A 16,767-nucleotide genomic window follows, 5' to 3' on the forward strand; every position below is an offset into this window, starting at 1 on the left:
GATCTTTTGTGACCAGATGTAATTTCTTGGGGTGTAGTAGGTCTATAGTAAATAATTTAAAAAAGTAATCGCCATACAATTTTGTAAAATAAATACATATTTAGCCCCATGCTCGAATGCCCCCGCCCCCCCTGTCAAAAAGAGCTCAAATCCCTAAAACGAAAGAAAGCAGCAAATGAAAGAAAATGAACACTCACCTTTTAGTTTCTCTAATAACAACCTAAAACATGAACCTTGGTTGAAAAAAAACTAAAGTTGTCCTTTAAGCCAAAAAAATACTATTAAATAATTAAAATCATCATTGCAACACGTTGCGCTGTAATCTTGTATAGATCGGCTGATTTAGCTGTTTTGGAAAAAAATAGATTAATTTGTCAAAATCAATATATATATTTTTATAATCAATTAAATCAGTCTGATTTGATTGATTGATTGATTATTTTATTAGACAATAACAAATGCAAAACAGTACATGGTACAGTCAAAGCACATTTATCCAAAAGGACAGAACCGAAACACTTGTTTCCATTCGGGTCCCAGTGCATTCATTCACAACACAATGATGACAGTAATCGAGATACCTCAAAAACATGAAAACTATTTACAGTAGTAAATACAAATAAATCACTCAAAGGGTGGGGGGGGGGGGGGTATGGGGAGGTTGGGCAGTCATCTTCTCTCCTTTTGACCCGCTGACATTGATAGGTGATTTTCCAGACCGGTTTTTAAAGGAAGCCTGCAGTGATTTGTTTGTTTTGAGGGAAGGGGGGGGGCGGGGCATTCCACACCTGAGTGGCAGTGCTGTGGAAAGTGAATTTGTTCTATATGTGGGTGGCACCAGATCATTATTAACCGTGGCACATCTCTGTCTGGCACCAGATCATTATTAACCGTGGCACATCTCTGGCTATACAGGTAAACCCTCCTTTCCCAAACCGCCGCCGACCATGACGCCGATGATGATGCAACAACACCGCTACGAGGACCCCAAGGACCCCAACGGCGGCGCGGTCCCCAGCTCCACGGCGGCGCCACCCAGAGGCGCCCAATCATGTCAGGCCGTCCGTTACGTCGACGAGGACCAATCGGCGCCGGGCGGCGAGCAGACGCCGACGTCGGCGCTCCTGGAGCAGCAGAGGCTGGGAACCTTCGCCGAGTACGAGGCGCGCTGGAACGGCCAGAAGAAGAGAGGAGGAGCCCTGCACGGCGGCGCAGAGACCTCCAGGGCCTCCGGGGGGCGCTATCACTCCGCCGACAACATCCTGGACCACCAGGGGCCGGGGGGGCCCGCGGGACAGGAAGTGCAGGCCACAGCGCCCGGCGGTTTCCACCACGAGCGGTCCCGCTCCTCGCCCTCAGCCGACTTCTACAGACTGGTGAGCTGACGAGACGCTGTCCTCTTAGACCTTATTATTATTATTATTTTTATGCTATTTATGCACTAATATGGACATTCTTGGTCGATATTGATACTGATGTCTAACCCGTTCTGACCTGAGATCAGATTCTAAGAATGTCTTCTACATCCTGACAGTTTTCTGAAAAAGCTATGTTTCTATGTCAGTCGTCCTTCGATTTTTCAAAAATAGCAGACCTACAAGCTCGTAGCGCGCCACTCGGTGGCGCGCTATGAGCTTGTAGATCAGCTATTTTTCAATAGCTAAAGCATAATGCATAATGCATAAATGCATAACATAACACCAAAAGGGGTTCCCGCCCAGTTAAAGTAACAGTTTAGCTAATTCTGATGTTTATTTCGTTTTTGTTGGGTTTTTTTTTGTTACATTCCATTTCTCTCCAAAGTTGAATGTTGCCACTACTCTTGGAGCAGCCATAACAACACAGGTTCATCCCAATGTTCTGGGGCATCTCTGTAAAGTTAGTGCTAGTAAAAAGCAGTTTAAAGAGTATAAAGTTTGAGGCAGTCACTCTACCGTTCAATGTAGTACAAGACATGCGAGTTTACACACCGCAGATATGTCGTCCCCGCCTACAAAGGAAATGCGTTTGCTGCGACCGTGAGACCCGTTTCTGAATGTGTCTATAGGAGTGGTTATTGCACCACAAAAAAACCCTAAAAAACACATATGTGTGGGGAGGGGACCCCCTGTGGCTCCCGACCATAGACTGTAAAAAACTATGGACAAAGCGTTCCGCGGGTCTAACATGAACATAAAATGAAGCCTGTCAGTCCTTGCAATGGAAGTCGCCATCTTTCTAGATCTGTTTGGGCCCAGCTGGCCCATTGGCTGGCCCAGACAACGAGGCGGGACTTCCCCCCTTCTTCTTTGTTGGTTTTTATTTTGACTCGAGTGGGTGCGGGATCCCGTTCATAGACTGTAACGGTAGCCACGCCCCTCAGAACATGCGCGACTTTATGGTCATTCTTTTTATAAATGGGACCATAATTTTCCAAAAAGAATATTATGACATTAGAAATGAGACTTTAAACTAGTGACTGGAAGCAGAAAGTATTCATGACCATGTTTATTAAGGTAATACAGTCTAGGTGAAGTTGGGCCCAAATACATGGACTTCTATGGGGCTATGGGTTTTTTTGAGCCCAATGACAGCGCCACAACAGGCCATTATATGAACTTTCATTTCCTTAGTGGCTTCACAAAATATCTGTCTGACTGCCCCCCTGGTCCCGACCCACAGGTTGAGAACCAGTGTTTATTTTAGACTGTGCTGTACACACCATGCGAGCCCTTTGCCCTCGTCATGCACTCATGCAGCGCACCGGTCCCTGACTGTATCAACGTGTTATGAAAGTCATAATCCTTTGTTTAGACGAGCTCGCTCGCCGAGGTGACTAAGAGAGAAAAGAAAGGCGCGACAGAAAGCCAAGTCAAATATTAATCCAGGTTTGGCGGCGGAGGAGGAGGAGGAGGCGGAGGCGGAGGCACACCCTCCACCTTTTGTTTTTGTCTCGTTAGAAACCAAACAAGTCTTGTCGAGTTGACAGGAGCCTTTGACACCTGTGAGAAGTGGATGCTTCCTCTCTCTCTGCGTTGTTTTGTATGTTTGTTTGTTTGTTTTTTGCATAACGGGGACATGCGTTTGTCTCTGTGTAGAATAAGGCTCCGGTGCCCGGGAGGAAGTCTGCAGAGTATTCCCAGCAGCAGGAGGAGAGTGAAGCTGACCAACCGGGTGGAAGCGACGCCGCGAGGTAAGAACATCTGTCAAACGCTTCAGTTTGTTGGACCAAAGACTAAGACTTGATTTATTATGGACTGTGTTTGATTTGTAGACCTCTATGTTAATCCATCGTCTGCTCGCCGCGGGCACTCTCTAGCCTGGCGGGCACTCTCTACAGTCGCTAGCCTGGAGGGCACTCACTACAGTCACTAGCCTGGAGGGCACTCACTACAGTCACTAGCCTGGTGGGGCACTCACTACAGTCACTAGCCTGGTGGGGCACTCACTACAGTCACTAGCCTGGTGGGCACTCTCACTACAGTCACTAGCCTGGAGGGGCCACTCACTACAGTCACTAGCCTGGTGGGGCACTCACTACAGTCACTAGCCTGGTGGGGCACTCACTACAGTCACTAGCCTGGTGGGCACTCTCACTACAGTCACTAGCCTGGAGGGCTCTCACTACAGTCACTAGTCTGGAGGGCACTCACTACAGTCACTAGCCTGGAGGGGCCACTCACTACAGTCACTAGCCTGGAGGGCACTCACTACAGTCACTAGCCTGGAGGGGCACTCACTACAGTCACTAGCCTGGAGGGGCACTCACTACAGTCACTAGCCTGGAGGGGCACTCACTACAGTCACTAGCCTGGTGGGGCCACTCACTACAGTCACTAGCCTGGAGGGGCCACTCACTACAGTCACTAGCCTGGAGGGGCCACTCACTACAGTCACTAGCCTGGTGGGGCCACTCACTACAGTCACTAGCCTGGTGGGGCACTCACTACAGTCACTAGCCTGGAGGGCACTCACTACAGTCACTAGCCTGGAGGGAACTCACTATACAGTCACTAGCCTGGAGGGAACTCACTATACAGTCACTAGCCTGGAGGGAACTCACTACAGTCACTAGCCTGGAGGACACTCACTACAGTCACTAGCCTGGCGGGCACTCACTACAGTCACTAGTCTGGAGGGCACTCACTACAGTCACTAGCCTGGAGGCCACTCACTACAGTCACTAGTCTGGAGGGCACTCACTACAGTCACTAGCCTGGAGGGCACTCACTACAGTCACTAGCCTGGAGGGCACTCACTACAGTCACTAGCCTGGTGGGGCCACTCACTACAGTCACTAGCCTGGTGGGGCACTCACTACAGTCACTAGCCTGGAGGGCACTCACTACAGTCACTAGTCTGGAGGGCACTCACTACAGTCACTAGCCTGGTGGGGCCACTCACTACAGTCACTAGCCTGGAGGGCACTCACTACAGTCACTAGCCTGGAGGGCACTCACTACAGTCACTAGCCTGGAGGGGCCACTCACTACAGTCACTAGCCTGGAGGGGCCACTCACTACAGTCACTAGCCTGGAGGGGCCACTCACTACAGTCACTAGCCTGGAGGGCACTCACCACAGTCACTAGCCTGGAGGGGCCACTCACCACAGTCACTAGCCTGGAGGACACTCACTACAGTCACTAGCCTGGAGGGCACTCACTACAGTCACTAGCCTGGAGGACACTCACTACAGTCACTAGCCTGGAGGGCACTCACCACAGTCACTAGCCTGGAGGGCACTCACCACAGTCACTAGCCTGGAGGACACTCACTACAGTCACTAGCCTGGAGGGGCCACTCACTACAGTCACTAGCCTGGAGGGCACTCACTACAGTCACTAGCCTGGAGGGCACTCACTACAGTCACTAGCCTGGAGGGCACTCTCTACAGTCACTAGCCTGGAGGCCACTCACTACAGTCACTAGCCTGGTGGGCACTCACTACAGTCACTAGTCTGGAGGGCACTCACTACAGTCACTAGCCTGGAGGACACTCACTACAGTCACTAGCCTGGAGGCCACTCACTACAGTCACTAGCCTGGTGGGCACTCACTACAGTCACTAGTCTGGAGGGCACTCACTACAGTCACTAGCCTGGAGGACACTCACTACAGTCACTAGCCTGGAGGACACTCACTACAGTCACTAGTCTGGAGGCCACTCACTACAGTCACTAGCCTGGTGGGCACTCACTACAGTCACTAGTCTGGAGGGCACTCACTACAGTCACTAGTCTGGAGGGCACTCACTACAGTCACTACAGTCACTAGCCTGGAGGGGCCACTCACTACAGTCACTAGCCTGGAGGGCACTCACTACAGTCACTAGTCTGGAGGGCACTCACTACAGTCACTACAGTCACTAGCCTGGAGGGGCCACTCACTACAGTCACTAGCCTGGAGGGCACTCACTACAGTCACTAGTCTGGAGGGCACTCACTACAGTCACTACAGTCACTAGCCTGGAGGGCACTCACTACAGTCACTAGCCTGGAGGGCACTCACTACAGTCACTAGCCTGGCGGGGCCACGCGCTACAGTCACTAGCCTGGTGGGCACTCACTACAGTCACTAGCCTGGTGGGGCCACTCACTACAGTCACTAGCCTGGCGGGCATTCGCTCAAAAGCGGTAGTTTTGGTGTGAAAGGGCCTACTGTAGGAGTCATGTGGTTTTCTGTGTCCGCTGTGTTTTGTCATGGTTTGGTCAGCATGAAGGCTGTCGGTCAGTCCGTACATACATACATACATACATACATACATACACACACACACACACACACACACACACACACACATACATACCAGTGCTGCCTCTCGGGGGCCAGCTGTCACAACGAGTGTCTGTCTTTCTCCTTGGGTTATTAATGGAGGCTTAGTGGCGTGGGCGAAGAAGCCTCTGACCCTGTCTGGGACAGAGAGGAAGTGTTTCATCACCCTCCCCTCCCTCCCCCCTCCACCCCTCGCCACATACCAGGATGGAGGCCATCGGGAACCCCCCAGGGGTCAAAGGTCACTGGACCTCTGAAATGAAAGGACCCCCGAATTAGATACTAGTGTACAATAAGACCACCGGCGGGTTGAAACCTTGTATGTCCAAAACATAGCCCGTGTTCCAATGGGTCTAATGTACTTTATTATTCAGTCACAAGGCCTAGCGGGTCGGTCCGGGGCGACCTGGGCTCCTAATGCAAGCCTGGCGGCACATCACAGGTTCGAGTCCCCAATCCTGACCAACTCTGCTGTATTGTCATCCCCCCCCCTTTCTCTCTCTCTCTCTCGCTCTCTCTCGCTCTCGCTCTCTCTCTGGAATTATTGATGAGACTCTCTGACGGAGCGCTGAAATGGTCCGTAGCTCTTAACACATTCTGGGCGGGAATGTGTGGTGTTTTAAGCACTATGTTATACTTTAGCTATTGGAAAATAGCAGATCTACAAGCTCTATGAACTTGTATAGGTCTGTTATTTTTTGAAAAATCGTGAAAATGTGCCTCAAATCTTTGAATATATTCTTTTCAGAGTTTCAGTTTATTTTATTTTATATATTTTTTTTTTTTATCCCACGATTTTGTAACCCATTTTTCACCCCTGTGTCAATCATCTAATGTGATCCTGGGCTCTACACACCCTCCGCCAACCTAGTCCCCATATATGGGGGACAAGGGGAGACCAACCTAGTCCCCATATATGGGGGACAAGGGGAGAGCAACGGACTTGAACTCATGCTTCCTTCATGCCTGAGTGTCCAAGTTGCTCCTTTACACCTGACAGGGGGGAGTTTCCCTGGTTGGACGTAGCACGTGGAAGGAACACGTTATTCCAACCAGTTAGAGAGTTTCAGTTTTTAACTCAAATCTTTGCTTCTGGGGGGGGGTGGGGGGGTCCCAGGAACTACATATTTTCAGATGGGGGGTCAATTTACAGATAATTGTTGGGGATCCAGTCCACGGCCGAATACATATCAATTGGGGGGTCCTTGACATGGCCCACCCATGGTTGGGTGGGCGGTTGGTTTGGGTACAGACGGGGTAAAAGGGCAGGGGGCTGGAGCCCCCTTTCATGTCTATGATGTGTGCACGTCCCTGGAGACGATATGTCTGCCCTTTTGATGGATTTGTTTGGTGGTCTTTATAGTGAAACCAGTTTTAAAAGGGGAGGGGGGGGGTGTTACTTATGGTAAACAAGACTAGTCATGTCTTGATTCTCTAGTCTAGTCTAGTCGGTTGGGGTGGCTTTGCTGAACATCAGAGATGTTATTCACATTTATTTTTTCAATTCAATTACATTTTTAATTCATAGGAGCTTTATTGGCATGAGAAAACAAACATTGCGTTGCCAAAGCAAGTGCCAAAACAATACAATAAAAATGAATTCATTCATTCAATTTAATGTGAAGAAATAGTACAGTTCAAACAATAATAGACTTTATTTATACTGTAGTGTACACTGTACACTAGCATATATTGCTTTTCAAAAAAAGGTTGTGAGGTACCTTACATAAACCATGTGCAACACTGACTCTACCAGACAGTGCTGCAATGCTCAATGCTAACTAAACATCATATAAAAACAAACATACAGACATACAGTAAAAAGGAAATGAAACGAGGATCAAAGAGAGGTAATGGAAAATATCATAAATAAGCGCGACATATGCGTGACTTAAGGCGAGCATTCCAGTTACCCCTGGTAATGCCTTTTACTGTATCCTCTGTCCTCCTGTGACAGAGGTGTGGTGCGTGGCGGATGCGACATATAGCTTGTATAGCTCGGCTGTATCTTCTTCTCATTGTGTGACGAAGAGTCATATTCAAAGATTTGTGCCACATTTTATACGATTTTTCAAACGATTTTTCAAAAATAGCAAATACACTGCAGCATCTTCTAGTTTGAACTGTACTGTACAGCTGCAGCCTGGCGTTCATCCAGGGCCTCAGGTACAGTACATGACAACCTGGGGCTGTCTGTCACACGGTCATTGTCTTCGTACAGTACATGACATGGGGCTGTCTGTCTGTCTGTCACACAGCCTTTGTCTTCGTACAGTACATGACATGGGGCTGTCTGTCTGTCTGTCACACGGCCATTTGTCTTCGTACAGTACATGACATGGGGCTGTCTGTCTGTCACACGGCCATTGTCTTCGTACAGTACATGACATGGGGCTGTCTGTCTGTCTGTCACACTGCCATTGTCTTCGTACAGTACATGACATGGGGCTGTCTGTCTGTCTGTCACACGGCCATTGTCTTCCTATAAAGATACTTTATCATTCGTCATCATCGGCTGCCTGACAGACAGACAGACAGGCATGCTATTATGACTCTCTGGAACAACCCGATGCATTATTATCAGAGGTATAGGTGTGGCAGGGAGCAGAAATACATCTCTGTACATAATTATCTAGTTTCATGGCCGTATACTGTACGACGTGTAGCAGTCGGCTGTGCTCATCATAGTACCACTCCTCTCTCTCTCTCTTTAACTCATTTTGGGCAGGAACCCCTTTTGGTGTTTTAATAATTACGTTATACTTTAGCTATTGAAAAATAGCTAAAGTATATATTCTTTCAGAGCGAACGTTTTTTTTTAACTCGAATCTTTGCTTCTGGGAGGAGCAGTCCCTGGAACAACATTTTTGGGGTCCTTGACATTAAATATTGAGCACCACCACTGCACTCACCACACTACAGAAACATAGTATAGTTCAGAAATCTGTCAGGCCTAAAACATGGGCTAAACATGTTTAAAAACACGCGTGATTCAGAGTCGTCAGCCAGCAACGCTTCTTTTCCCTACAATGCTACTCTTGTATTCGGGGGTTGGTTAACCCATTCTGAACGGGAACCCATTTTGGTGTTAGCATAATGTTATGCTTTAGCTTTTGAAAAATAGCAGATCTACAAGCTCATAGCGCGCCACCGAGTGGCGCGCTACGAGCTTGTAGGTCTGCTATTTTTGAAAAATCGAAGAACGACTGACATTTTTTAGAATCTGATCTCAGGTCAGAATGGGTTGATCAGACCAGTGTGTGTCCAGTGGAAACCTCGTATGAATCTGATCTCAGGTCAGAATGGGTTAATCAGACCAGCGTGTGTCCAGTGGAAACCTCGTATGAATCTGATCTCAGGTCAGAATGGGTTAATGCCGTCACCACCGCTCAATGTCACCGGCTGACTTCACTAAACCTTCAGGTGACTGAGGTGACATCCAAACAGAAATGACATCATCAAACCCCCAAAACCAGTTCTACGACAGACAGGAGCCGCACTGACTCCGGTGATGATCCCCCCCCCCTCCCTCCCCCCCCCCCCTCCCCCGTGGGCCAATCCCCATGGAAGGGTGTCGAGTGTCTCCTCCTCCTCCTCTCTTGGGGCAACAACGACCGTACGTACGTACGTTACGGTCGTACGGACGGCCGTTCCCTCCATTGTGGGACCCGCGCCGCGGCGTGAGACGAGTCACATTAGCATGACAACAACAACCAGCGGCCGGCAGGATGTTATTGTCAGTGTGCTGGTGAGATCAGTGAGGGGGGGGGGGGGGGGAGGGGGGGGACGCCCCACCCATATGATGTTACAGCACAGGTGAAAAGGATCCACACACACACACACACACACACACACACTGCTGTCATTTGGTGCAGCAGAGACAGACAGACAGAGAGAGAGACGGAGAGAGAGAGAGGCAGGCTGTGGTTCTTCTTGACGTTTTGGTGAGTTTATAGTTGTCGTTGTTTGAATCTTTCGTCTGTAGTACCGAGACCGTATACGAATGTAATCAGAGAGCATATATTATACTGTACAAAGTAATGTATGCGTGTATTTGGAATGAATGCAACTTTTTTTAAGTCTTTATACTCTGAGAGTCAAGTGTAGCCTAACAGTACACACACACACACAAATGTAAGAATGGACCCCTTAACCCATTCTGTACGTGAACCCCTTTTGGTGTTTAAGCATTGCGTTATGCTTTAGCTATTGAAAAATAGCAGATCTACAAGCTCATATGAGCTTGTGTAGGTCTGCTATTTTTGAAAAATCGTGAAAATGTGCCTTTTTTGAGAACCACTGATACAGAAACATACGGTTTTTCAGAAAACTGTCAGGATTTCTAAGACATTTTTTATTTTATTTCAACGTCAGGCCTAAATGGGTTAAGGGTCCATTTGGTTAAAAGTAAAGCTCTATATTCTGATAGCAGTTTTACTTTTGGTAAAACATAAAATACATTTTCAACAAGTCAGGATGTCAGTGTTATCCCTGCAGTCACAAGAGAGAGAGAGAGAGAGAGGGAGAACGCCAAACATACAGTATCGTATAGCAATGATTTACATGAGAATGCAGAGGCATTTAACACAGCTTGGCTTTCACCCATCCTGAAAGTATTCATGACACGGTGCTGTCATGTCACACGGCCCATTGTCTTCCTAAAGATACTCATTGTTAGTCATCAGCTGAAAGTCATGCTAATATTATGACTCTCTGAAGCAACCCATAGAATGCAGAGGCATTGGACACACGGTGACTGGTATACTTCAGCTGTTGGAAAAATATAGCAGATCTACGAGCTTGTAGATCTGCTATTTTTGAAAAATCTTTGAAAATGCGTCGCGAGTCTTTGAATATATATTCTTTCAGAGCAAACGATTTTTAACTCAAATCTTTGCTTCTGGGGGGGGGGGTCCCTGGAACAACATATTTTCAGATGGGGGGTCGGAGGCCATATTCAGATAATTCTGGGGGTCCTTGACATGAAAAAGGTTGAGAGAACCACTGGCATAGAAACATAGGGTTTTTCAGAAAACATTTAGGATTCAGAAGACATCTTTTTAGAATCAACCTCAGGTCTAATAAGAACATTGTTGTTTTTTACTGTGCCCTATAGTAGTTGGTTATCAGAGACAGATGTCTCAGCCCTGCGTCTTTTTGTATACATTATTTCTGTGGATTCTCTTACTAGAGAATCTATCAACATACTATAGCCAAAAAAAGAATGTTTTTCTTTTTCCCTGAATACCTCGCCCCCCCATCTCAACCCATGCACGTTACCCCGCCTCAGCGTAGCGCAGCAGAGATGTTGACCACATAATTCATGGCGCTCGCAGGTATCTTATTGACACAAGTTTAATCCATTTTGGGCCGGAACCCCTTTTGGTGTTTTAAACATTATGTTCTATAATTTAGCTATTGAAAAATAGCAGATCTACAAGCTCATCATGAGCTACGAGCTTGTAGGTCTGCTTTTTTTTTGAAAATTCGTGAAAATGTGGTGCAAATCTTTGAATATATATTCTTTCAGAGCGAGTCTTTGCTATACTGGGGGAGGGTCCCTGGAACAACATTATTTTCAGATGGGGGTCAGAGGCCAATGGGGTCCTTGACATGAATATGTTTGAGAACCACTGACATAGATGGGTTTTATGAACCACTGACATAGATGGGTTTTATGAACCACTGACATAGATGTTTTTTTCAGAAAACTGACAGGATTTCCAAGGCATATTCTTTTTAAGTTTCGACGTCAGGCCTAAATGGGTTAATCCACCGCTGAGTGAGGAGGAGGCTGGCATGAGCGTGAAAAGCTAAACAACGCTCTTGTCACGACATGTGAAGAATCCTGGCGGATATGAAGATGATTGTGTGTATGTTATTATATATACAAACAACTCCTCAAACCTTTTAACGTTTGTGAGCTTAAATGTTGGGAAACGGATAAAGGAACAACTTATATGCTAGTCTTATACTGTACATACTGTACAATACTGAGAATGAGAAACGTCCTCCTGGGTGGGACGTTGCTAGTTCTGTACTAATAATAATAATAATATATAATAATTATAATAATATTGGCCTATGTGATTGACTGACTGACCAGTGTAAAATGGTCTACTATATAGCATTCAAACAACAACCTATATTTGGAATGCTTTGGAAGCCTCTCTACTGTCAAATATGAAGTTATCTTTTGCCCTGTCCTTTGAAAAGCCACTGAAAAACACAATCAATAACACTATGTTTTTTTGTAATGATCAGTACTTTATTTAGACTTTTTCCACAAACACAGAAAACATAAAATACAAACACAAGCAACAACAACAACAGAATATCATATTGAATTAATTGTATGAACAGAGAAACATAATATAAAACAAGGATAGACAAGATAAACAAATAACTCGAATTAAAAGTTGAAATGAGTTTAAATAATACCATGTTTTTGAATTCAACGTGTATTTACATGACCAGCAGTGTCATTATACTCTCGTAGTGCTAATAATAGCAGCGTGGTCGTGTGTTTGTGAGTGTTTGTCATTGTTGACGTGCTGTGTCTAACGGAGCTGGAGAGCTTTGCAGGCCTTTCTCCTGTAGCCTACTGTAGCCTACTGTATCCTACTGTACTGTAGCCTACTGTACTGTAGCCTACTGTAGCCTACTGCCCTGACACCATGAAACCCCACTGTTACAACTTTGAAGATTGTTTTGCGAGAACGTCTTTACTGAGTGTCAAAAACATACTTTCCGTCCTTTGACAGCCCCCGTACATCCACACAGAAAAGTAAATCTGATTGCATTAAATTATGTTTAAACGGTATTACCGTAAATTAACTTTGACACTCGATTTACCATTCACTTTATGCATGCGCATACCCTCTATTGAGGTGTGTGTGTGTACGTGTGTGTGTGTGTGTGTGTGTGTGTGTGTGTGTGTGTGTGTGTGTGTGTGTGTGTGTGTGTGTGTGTGTGTGTGTGTGTGTGTGTGTGTGTGTGTGTGTGTGTGTGTGTGTGTGTGTGTGTGTGTGTGTGTGTGTGTGTGTGTGTGTGTGTGTGTGTGTGTGTGTGTGTGTGTGTGTGTGGATTAAGTACTGTAGTCCCAGAGATGCGCCTTAATCCTCTGGAACAACTCTTAACAGTCTAGACTCCAGTGTGATCCCTGCAGACTTAAGACATTAAACCTGCTTTATGTGATCTGCCACTCACTGTGTGGTGGTGGTGGAACTCTCCTCAGTGATCTGATGATCTCTGTGTGATCTGCCACTCACTGTGTGGTGGCGGTGGAACTCTCCTCAGTGATCTGGTGATCTCAGTGATCTGCCACTCACTGTGTGGTGGTGGAACTCTCCTCAGTGATCTGATGGTCTCTGTGTGATCTGCCACTCACTGCATGGTGGTGGTGGAACTCTCCTCAGTGATCTGGTGATCTCTGTGATCTGCCACTCACTGCATGGTGGTGGTGGAACTCTCCTCAGTGATCTGATGGTCTGTGTGATCTGCCACTCACTGTGTGGTGGTGGTGGAACTCTCCTCAGTGATCTGATGGTCTCTGTGTGATCTGCCACTCACTGCATGGTGGTGGTGGAACTCTCCTCAGTGATCTGGTGATCTCTGTGATCTGCCACTCACTGCATGGTGGTGGTGGAACTCTCCTCAGTGATCTGATGGTCTGTGTGATCTGCCACTCACTGTGTGGTGGTGGTGGAACTCTCCTCAGTGATCTGATGATCTCTGTGTGATCTGCCACTCACTGTGTGGTGGTGGTGGAACTCTCCTCAGTGATCTGGTGGTCTCTGTGTGATCTGCCACTCACTGCATGGTGGTGGTGGAACTCTCCTCAGTGATCTGGTGGTCTCTGTGTGATCTGCCACTCACTGCATGGTGGCGGTGGAACTCTCCTCAGTGATCTGATGATCTCTATGTGATCTGCCACTCACTGCATGGTGGCGGTGGAACTCTCCTCAGTGATCTGATGGTCTTTATGTGATCTGCCACTCACTGTGTGGTGGTGGAACTCTCCTCAGTGTGCGCTGCGACGTGTTGAGAGCTTGTAGATCAGCTATTTTCGGGGCGCGCAACCCAGCAGTCTTTACCTACTGGAGATGCAGGTGTAACGACATGGATTTCCAAACACATTTGCTCAACGCAAAATGCTGCGTTCTGAGTTCAGGAGACTTTCTCTGAATGCTGCCTTCCAGTATCTGGCATGGAAAGGAATTGGAGAGGCATTTGCATTTCTTTCACCATAAAAAAATGCTGCAGCCTTGTTCTGGAGAGGGCAGTTGTTTTACATTTTTGAAAAATCGAAGGACGACTGACACAGAGAAACATAGCTTTTTTCAGAAAACTGTCATTTTCAAACATTTCAATTTTAAAATCTGATCTCAGGTCAGAATGGGTTTAAAGAAGTGATCAAAAACACGACGTGTGTGTTCCCAGTGTTGGGGGGAATTCCATACACTGTATAATGCTGTGAACAACAATGTGCCCCTATAGCTCTGCTCTCTGGAGGGAACTCTAGAATGTCACCGTAAACCTCTCAACGAGTTGACCCATTCTGGGTGGAAACCCCTTTTGGTGTTATAGTGTCATGTCATGCTTTAGCTATTGAAAAATAGCAGATCTACAAGCTCATAGCGCGCCACCGAGTGGCGCGCTACGAGCTTTTTCAGAAAAATAGCTTTTTCAGAAAACTGTCAGGATGTAGAAGACCATTTTTTTAAATCTGATCTCAGGTCAGAATGGGTTAAAAGAAAATAACCGTTTGTGATGGAGGAGTGCTGCTGGCAGATCTGAGGTCTGAGCTCGCCCCCGTTGGGCCCCGTTGGGCGCTCCTTTATATTTCCCCTGGCCTGCCCGCTGCAGGGCACCACAAGGCATTGTGGGAAGAACGCAAATATGCCTTGTGGGTCCTCCTCGAACTGCCAGCGCCACGACTTAGAGACCGCGGAGAGGCTGTTCCACTCTGCGCACGTGTGTGTGTGTGTGTGTGTGTGTGTGTACATGCGTGTGTGTGTGTGTGTGTGTGTGTGTGTGTGTGTGTGTGTGTGTGTGTGTGTGTGTGTGTGTGTGTGTGTGTGCGCGCGTGTGTCTGGTCATGTCAGAATGTTCCTAATCACAGTGGCTGTTGTCTCAGTGTGTTATTTGACACAGAGCTGCAGATGACAGCCCTGCGTCTCCTCTCGTTGCTACGGTGTCATTATAAGCTTTGCCTCTGTCCCCCCCCCCCCCCCCCCCCCACAGCTCCGCCTCCGACCGCCAGGCAGAAGCCCCGCCCCCTCAGCCAGCAGCCCAGCGGTTCCCACCCATGACGGGACCCCCCGAGCCCCCCTCCTCCTCCTCCTCCTGCCCCACCGCGCCCACCCCCGCGTACCACAGACCCCCGTCTGTGTCCCACAGCGCCCCAACCCAGGACCCCTCCTCCTCCTCCTCTGAGACCCCGGCCCTCCCCCGGCCCGCGGGCCTGGTCCCGGGAGGGAAGAAGAAGAAGGCCCCCGTCCCGCTGCCCAAGCGTCCGGAGGTGACCCCCGGTGACCCCCGGGAACCGCCGCCGACCAACGCCGCCTCCTTCATCATCATCACCGCCCCCCGAAGCAGCGACCCCCCCCCCGCCCCCCTCCGCTCCTCTGTCAACGGAGACTTTGTTGGCTCCTCCCCCCCCGGCCCTCCGGTGGCGTCGACCAATCCCCAGCCGGCGCCGGCCTCCTCCTCCTCTCCTCCGCCCTCCTCCTCCTCTTCCTCGTCCCACCCCGGCCCTCCCCCTCCCCCTCCTCCCCCAACGCCGGCCGCTATGGACGGGCATCATGGACGCTATGAACGCCCGCCCTCGCCACAGTTCTCCCCCCAGAGGCTGAGCGACAAGCCTCCTCCGTCCCTACAAGATGAACGCCATGGCACCAGGTCAGTGTCTCTCTCTCTCTCTCTCTCTCTCTCTCTCTCTCTCTCTCTCTCTCTCTCTCTCTCTCTCTCTCAACGTGGCACCAGGTCAGTGTCTCTCTCTCTCTCCTCAACGTGGCACCAGGTCAATGTCTCTCGCTCTCTCGCTCTCTCTCTCTCTCCCCTCTCTCTCCCCCCACACAGTAACTAGTGTCTCTCTCTCTCTCTCTCTCTCTCTCTCTCTCTCTCTCTCTCTCCCCTCAACGTGGCACCAGGTCAGTGTCTCTCTCCCCTCTCTCTCCCCCCACACAGTAACTAGTCTCTCTCTCTCTCTCTCTCTCTCCCCTCTCCCCCAGTAACTAACGACGGCTCTATGTCAAGACAGCATTCCTTTATCTGTCTCAGAGCCAGCGTTTAAAAAAATAATACATAGTTTATACGCTTCTCTCGCAATTAAGGCCGAAAAACATCCGATCTACAAGCCCACAGCAGAGGGCCACGGTCAAGCCGCTCTGCACAGTTTAATGTTTGTATTTTTTATTGATCTGCAGCGACTCGGTCACTTGCAGATCGCTGCGAGCCGCTCGCCAGAACGCAAACCAAGAATAAATGGGGAGATAAATGGGTCTGGTCTGGTCTTTTCTGCTGCGCGGGGCCGGGGCGCACAAAGGGCCTTATTGAGGGAGTGTGTGCATGTGAGCGCTATCAGAGACAGACTGAATTAGAGGCTCTGATGTTCAGCTTCTTGAAAAAAAGGCTTTGCCTTCTGAAAAAGTTAAGCCTTTTTTTCTTTCTCTTTCTTCTTTCCCCTGCGCCCTCGTCACGGGAAAAAAGAGTGCCTCCTTTATCCCATTCTGACCTGAGATCAGATTCATACGAGGTTTCCACTGGACACACACTGGGTCTGATTAACCCATTCTGACCTGAGATCAGATTCTAAAAATGTCAGTCGCTCTTCGATTTTTCAAAAATAGCAGACCTACAAGCTCGTAGCGCGCCACTCGGTGGCGCGCTATGAGCTTGTAGATCTGCTATTTTTCAATAGCTAAAGCATAGCATGATGCTAACACCATAATGGGTTCCCGTTCAGAGTGGGTTATTCATATATTCCTTGATTTGTAAATAATGACTCATCT

The 16,767-nt window shown here is 48.2% G+C and overlaps 1 protein-coding gene across 1 annotated transcript in view; it reads left to right on the forward strand.

Moving 5' to 3' along the window:
* The window catches only part of shroom2a (shroom family member 2a), a 111,502-nt gene that overhangs the window by 78,915 nt on the left and 15,820 nt on the right, over nt 1-16,767 (forward strand). The window contains exons 10-12 of the mRNA XM_080769662.1: nt 916-1,376; nt 3,078-3,172; nt 14,999-15,655. Coding sequence (XP_080625788.1) covers nt 916-1,376; nt 3,078-3,172; nt 14,999-15,655 — 1,213 coding nt within the window. The remainder of the gene's footprint in view (nt 1-915; nt 1,377-3,077; nt 3,173-14,998; nt 15,656-16,767) is intronic.

The sequence above is a fragment of the Protomyctophum bolini genome (genome assembly GCF_963924005.1).
Source record: "Protomyctophum bolini genome assembly, chromosome: 8".
NCBI classification, from domain to species: Eukaryota; Metazoa; Chordata; class Actinopteri; order Myctophiformes; family Myctophidae; genus Protomyctophum; species Protomyctophum bolini.